Source organism: Monopterus albus, unplaced genomic scaffold, assembly GCF_001952655.1.
Source record: "Monopterus albus unplaced genomic scaffold, M_albus_1.0 scaffold195.1, whole genome shotgun sequence".
Taxonomy (NCBI): Eukaryota; Metazoa; Chordata; class Actinopteri; order Synbranchiformes; family Synbranchidae; genus Monopterus; species Monopterus albus.
The window spans coordinates 826,081-833,442 of NW_018128075.1; the positions used below are offsets into that span (position 1 = coordinate 826,081).

General features: G+C 41.7%; 1 protein-coding gene across 1 annotated transcript in view; it reads right to left on the reverse strand.

Moving 5' to 3' along the window:
- LOC109970351 (voltage-dependent T-type calcium channel subunit alpha-1I-like) overlaps positions 1–7,362 on the reverse strand; it is a gene marked incomplete at its 5' end in the record, with an annotated part of 125,189 nt that overhangs the window by 90,129 nt on the left and 27,698 nt on the right. Inside the window, one exon of the mRNA XM_020617854.1 lies at positions 4,878–5,037. Within this exon, the coding sequence (XP_020473510.1) occupies positions 4,878–5,037 (160 nt within the window). The remainder of the gene's footprint in view (positions 1–4,877; positions 5,038–7,362) is intronic.

The window sequence follows — 7,362 nt, forward strand, 5'->3', positions numbered from 1 at the left end:
TTAGATGACAAAATTGATATGACGTTTATCTGTCCAATAAATATGAAATTACAGTCAACATGTGGTTTGACCAGGCTCTGTACAAAGTAGGGGTGTGATGAGATCTCATGCCTTTAAATGTGTAAAATGTGATGGTATTTCTCAATGAGGCTAAACAGTTTTATTTATGGCTCCATTTCAACAGGAATTCAATAAACTTGATTTTTTTTTTTTTTTTGCTGAAGTGCATCCAAATGCTTTTCGTCCAAGATACATCTATGTTAAAGAGCTGAAGTGCAGTCAGCCAGTGTGTGCCTGCCCGTCTGTTTGACAGGGCGTAGCTCAGCTACACACACACATACGCGCGCACCTTCAGGGCACCAGGTCACAGAATTAAGTGTGGTTTTGGCTGCATTCACACAAAATCCTTTGAAGTACAGCTGTGTGGCGGTATAGCCATTGACTGTATGTAAAAGCTGGACAAACCCACCATGACGTCACTCGTTGGTTTTCTGAAAAGCAGTTTTGAAGTTTGGTCGTCATCCCACCAAAGGAGCCAGAATGGTGGCCACGTGCTTGGCTATGAGCCCCACTCAGACCCATTGTCAGCAGCATCAACTCTGTGACTTACAACATAGCCAAGCACGTGGCCACCATTCTGGCTCCCTTGGTGGGAAACACACAACAGCACATAATAAACTCTCAGTATTTCACTAAGAAAGTCAGACAACTGCAGCTGGACCAGGATGAGACCATGGTCTCATGATGTCACATCATGGTATAAAAAAGAAAAACGCAGAAAAAAAATTAACTGGACTTGGTTTTAGGCTGAAGATGTTTCACCTCTCATCCAAGAGGCTTCATTAGTTCGGCCTGACTGGCGTTGAGCCAGAGATATTTATCCCCATTGGTGGTGTTTCAGTCCTTTGGTGGCCAGCAATATCCCCTAACCAAGTCCAGTTGATTTTTTTTCTACTTTTTTTTTCAGTTTACTATGACCTGGATGACCGAGAATCTGCACAGACATGTTGCTAATCCTTGTTCATGTGCTTCCCCACCACAGAGGCAGTTAAGGCAGTGAGGAAGAGACTGCTGAAGGATGACATGCTGAACAACAGGACTAACCTCACCCCAGACCAAGTATTCACCCTTCTGGAACTTTGTTTAAACACAACCTACTTCCAGTTTAAGGGGTACAGTAGTGGTTAAAACAAACAGGCTACAGTTAATATACAATATATAATAGAATACAGTTAGAGTGTCTAGATTACATGTACTGTAGTTACTATATGCAGTAGTCAATTAACAATTAATTTCTTCAAGCCCTCATGATCTGATCCATCGTGATCTGGAGATGACCTGTTAACTAAGTTTGGGAATTGACATGAAAAGCAAGGGATGACAGGACACTGTCAGGAGGACACAATAAAAAACTAGTGAATCAGATAGAGGAGAGGAGATAGAACTGGAGCCGGCAAAGAGGGGAGATGGGAGAGGGCTGACTGAATGGGTGACAGACTGACTAAATGACCGACAGACTCTTTGACAATGCTCTTATCTAATACTTTTATTTCTCTGCAGAGACGTTGATTCTGTTCTGTACCTTTCAGACTGTTGAATTGCCTTTCAAATTATTGAATTGCTCAGAATTACTGTAATAATAAATGATCATTGGCATTTTAGTGATTTGTCTGTGTTTTTAGCTCACATCAGACATCTGCCACCACAGTACTTCTTTAGCCAGAAACATGCTATACTATGGGCTCCCCTGTGTCTCCACAGCGAGATATCAAAAGCTACGAGTGACAATATAATGCTGTAGTTATAGTTACCAGTGTCCAAAAACATCCAGTTCATGTTAGCTGGTGACTCTAAATTGCTTGCAGGGCATGCCCTTCTTCTTGCCTGATGTTAGTGATGTCCAGCCTCCTCACATGACCCTCAGCAATCAGCGGGCAAAACAAATAGATGGATGGATGTTCTGTATCTCAGTAACTGTGCACTACCTACTACCTATTCCCCAGTGCACAATTCACCCACAAATCTGTGTGACTAAAGCCAAATCACAGCCAAGCTCATTACCTAACTGGACATTATCAGTGTGTCTCATTCTGTGGTGATTACGTTTGTCACCAGACAGTTCCAGATGGACAGCAGTTTCATTTCCCACCTGACAAGACGCTGGACTCCTGACAGCAGATGCTTCAGCCAACAATTTGTGTTTTATATCTCCTGCTCTTGTTCCTGGAAATGGGGTGGTCTGATTTACAAGCACCACACCTGGTTTGCATCAGCTTCATGTCCAAAAACAAACAATCAAAGTCTGTGTGCTTGTTTTACCAATATTGGATGACGCTATTGAAATTAACTCAGGTGGGTCAGGACACCCCATGATTACACTGCCTCTGTATCTCAACTGTGAATTGGTTACCATGGTGATAGCCTACCTCAAAGCTCCTCATCAGATCATTATTTTCTCTCTGGACTCAACAGTGCAAACCACAATCCAGCCCACTCCTCTGTGCAGCCAAACTGGCCTAATCAAACACTTGGCTGTGGATTTGGTCTCCGCGGACTCTGGCTCACCACAGACAAAATCCCAGTTATTGTCTGGGCTCTGTGTGTTCATACTGGAATTAGCTGTGCTCTTAATTATAAAGATTTCTGGGAACAACCAACACCTGTTAAGCTTCCATTTATTAATTACGACTATTTTTGTTGTTGTTGTTATTTGTTTGTTTTTGTTTTGCTGCTACCAGGGGACATTAGAGAATTATTAATTAACTGACCAATCACAACCTACTGTGATCAGCGGTGATTATATTTGTCTTTATCAAATCTTTGTTGCCCAACAGCACAGACGCTGTACAGGCACACAGACAGCATATTAACCAGAGCACAGCCACGAATGTCGCTTCATAGGTTGGGAGCTATTGCAAAATGGTTGACAAGTTATTGGTAATAATACAAATAAATTGTAGTTTTGCTATGATTTTGGTATAAAAATGATCATTCACCTTTATATCTTATCAATATCACTGATGTTTCATGGTATGTGGTTTGTCATCAGAGTTTATTATTATTATTATTATCATTTTTAATCACTGACATCTGAGACTGCTGCTCCTGCTACTCTGCACCAATAGATTGTGTACACACAGACTACGTAACACACAGAAACACACACAAGCACAATGTCTGCGCTTCTGAAGAACACAAGCACAGAGCGAGCCGGACTAAATCAACAACAACATTCACACTCCTCGGGTTTTGAAATGACATGACAGAAGAGTAATTGAATTTCTGGCACTTCCACCAAAATATACATAGCCCACAGTCACTGAGATACAGAACCACCACCCAGCTACTAGTCTTCGGGGAGGCTGGTTCCCATCCCAGCCGGCATCATGTGAGAGGTAGGGTACACCCTCAACAGGTCACCAGTCTATCACAGGGCTGAATATAGAACATTAGTCCTGCAGCGGCATTACCAACACTCCCACACATTCTGAACAGGAAGAATTTACCTCAAAGAAAGGCAAAGCTGACACATGAAAAGGTGAAAAAGACAGAAAAATAAATAAATGGAAGTGCAACCTGTTGTCAAATTATACGGTTAGTAGCAGCCATTTGTTATGAACATAGGTATTTTGTTAATGTTAGTGTGTGGGACAGTGTAGGACAACTGAGAACAGCACATGAACGGACAACAAAGAAGTTGCTTCCTTGGAAGAACACAGCAAAACAGGTTCAGCTGGAGGACAAAGAAGTGTAGAGTAGTTCTGGTGAAACTAGGAGAGAGGTACTTTGTTTTCTGCACAACCTGAGGTCTGGACCAAAGTGACCGAAGGCTCCTAAACGGAGCTTCAGAAAAGCAACTCGGATATGAGCAAAAAATGAAAGTGGATCATTAATGAAATCGTCATATGGAACCATTTTAGATGGTTACTGCAAACAGTGTAACCTGCTGTTTAGTGCGGAGGTCTTGTTTAGTCCTTCAGTCTGCAGAACTGAAGGACTAAGCGTTTTTCAACTTGCTTTTCTCAAACACTAACCTTTGCTCCAAGGTTTGTTTAGAAGGATAATAATATCAAATATTTCTCATTTCTTTGTGGTCATAAAATAGGACATATTCCATTTTTGGAAAATACATTAAGAAAGAATTCACCTCCATTCTCTGTGGCCATGATAGAAACAACTGAATTATTGTAAAGGTTCATCCCCTAAGACATTACTCACAGGTTGTGTTGGTTCCTTTCCACTGCTTTCTCTCTCTGGTCTCCATATTAATTCTTTTCAGACATTCTCAGTTATCGGGGAGTCCTCATGAAAACTCTGTAGCTTACTGCATCTTTAACTTAATGTTAGTGCACTGCAAGAGGCTGTGGGGGTGGGGGTGGGGGGTTGACAGGGTTTGGCGTGAAGGAAAAAGTGTGTCGCTTTTTAATTAAGTGGCAGAATTGACTGTGAGATAATGACATTTGCTTTGTGCAAATTTTGGTTTGCAATCAGCCTCATTACAGGAACACTTGAGAAAAGGAGAGAGCCTTCATCTGTCTACGGTAATATCAGTAAAGTGAGTAGATGGTGGGCGGGTAATGAGTGGAGAGGTGACAGAGCCATGTACAGTACACACACACACACACACATACACATTAGTAAAAGAGCATGTTATGGCCTATCTTTATAAACATGCTAGTTGGACCAACAGGTTCATTACATTATGTTACACACACTCAGAGAGTAAATCATCAAACACGCAGGTTGGCAAGTAGAAAAACATTGAAGCCGACAGATCAATATGGGAAAGATCCTCAACCACCATAATGTGTCACCCTCGGTTTCCGGCACACACACACACACACACACACACACACGCACAATGGGCGGTGACTCACAGTGTGAAGTTCTCCTGCAGGTAGCAGCGATTTCTCAGAAGCCCCGCCCACAGCTGCACCCCGATGATGCCAAAGATGAAGAAGACGAAGAAGCAGAGGAGGAGGACATTACCCAGCATGGGCAGAGTGTCCAGCAGCAAGTTCACCAGGATACGCATGCCTGAAGAGAGAGAGACACACACACACACACACATTAATAGTCTGACACATCCCTCATAGCCCCAACCCTCAGCAGGACATACGTCACAGCATCACTTCTTAATGTAAACTAAACATGTCCAATCTCAGCAATGAATCAGGAGGTGGACTGACTATCTGAAGTTGTGTTGGTCCTCGTGCTGAGTCAGAGACGAGTCCCAGCAAAACTCACACACAGATTTCTGTGTGTCAAGAATCACTAACAAATTTATACAGTATTTTGGTGCCTTATGTTATTATTCAAGAATCAAACAGAGTTTAGAAGTGAAGTGTGGTGTCTGACACAAACACAGATGCATCACTATAATTTGTGCACAGGTATACAAATACTTTACAAATTGCCACCTTCCCACAGTAACTACATCATTTTTTCTCTCTATAACACAAACTCATTCTCTCTCAGCCATCTGCTCTATTGCACATTACTCTGCCATTCCATATAAGATGTCTTTTAATCATAATTAGCAGATCACTCCCTAATCGCCACACCACTGTGATCCTGCGGCCCAGTGCTTTGGTTTGATCTCTATAAAGAAGGCTGCACCAGGGGCTAAGTGTAAAACAGATCGAGGATTGACGCTGCATTTAGCTGACTAATCAGGGGTAAGTGGGCAGGTGGGCGCCCAGGGCTCTGCCAAGCAGCGTAAATGACTTACAACGAGTCAATCTTAAAGAAGACAGAAACTGTGAAGCCTTGAAGAGTCTTTTAAGGACACCTGGATACTCAACCGACATTTCTATAAGAAAGTCGAGCTGTATATTTTATGTTATGTACTCTCTCTCTCGACAATAAAGAATCCATAGATTAGCCACTGATGATGCTTTCTGGTTTTACATCTCCTTGTGAAATGTGTCCTTTGACCCCACAGGACGTGACCAATCACAGCTGGAAAAAAACACATTTCTCAAGAAAATTTAAATTTCAGTTTTGTTGGGAAAAGGTCTCTGTCCTCTCATCCTCTTGGTTTAAACACAACGCATGACCTTTGGTGAGTGTATGCTGGGCCAAGTTTGCTTTTTTGCTGTTAATATTTAATGACTTGTGGGTATTGACTTCAGTTGGTGCTGATTTGCAGAGAAAATATTAAATATTCTGATCAGTTTCTACTAATAGTGCATTTCAACAGTATTGTACGTGTGGTTATTAGGCCTTAACTGTACATAAAATGTCATTTTAGACAAATAAGTTCCTGAATCAAACTAAAGATCACTGAGCTGGCACTGAAGCTCAATCCTAGTATCATACATAACACACTTTCCTTTGATGAAGCTGAAACAGACATCTTATTTTGATCATAATTTGAAATCAGCAGCAGCTTATTAACATTCTAGACACCCTGATGTGAAATTATTTACACAGCAATAACAGTGAACTTTACGTTACCAAACACAACCACAAACTAGTCACAAAAAAGAAGCAAGCAATAAAAATACATGATTAAAAAAAAAAAAGAAGACTCAAAATGGTTCCCTCCACTTCATCAGCACAGGTATTTGATCATGAGGTTTAAGCAAGTGTTGAACAACAAATGTTTGTTTTATATAAAAGGCAACTTAAATCATATTAATCATCTCCAGCAGACCGTGGGAGCAGCTGCAGAGGGAGTGAGGGAAAGGGAAATGAGCAAAGTGCAAACTAGATTAGAAGCAAGAAAAAACAGAATATAAATGAAAGGAGAGGCAGCAGAGGGAATGCATTGATGACTGTTACCTTGGCTGCTAATTCGGCCAGTTCCCGAGGGGGTTTGTGGGTAATGTAGTAAACACGCACAGGCCTTTTTAGCTTTGGCCAGTGGGAACGACTCCTTGATAATTTCCATTAGTGTCTTATTAACTGACCCTTGTGTTTACTTTAAACACCATCCATGAGTGTGTGCACACATGTGTGTGTGCATGCAAGTGTTTGCAGCTTTGCATTGCTTGTGTTTGTGTCCTTGCCTGTATTGTATGCGCAGGGAGGGTGCATTAGCTGGTGTGTTTGTGTATCTGCAAGAGTGAAGCACTCTGTGACTCTGCATTTGTGTCTCTCCTGCAGGATGGAGATTGAATTACCCCTGAGATGAGCTCTGTGGTAAATTGTCTTTAATAAAGGAGGGAATTGCTTCTTTATTCATCCAACATATAAAGACAAGTGAACTGACTTTAGGCAGCCTGTGCTGGTGCAAGGCACAGTTGTGTCTGTTATAAAGTGACCTTTTGATCCTGTGGCCCCAGGGGCTGGTGGTTTGCAAAGAAACTGGACACTTACATTTAATTGCCCTGTCAGAGAGTCATTTAATACTAGTTC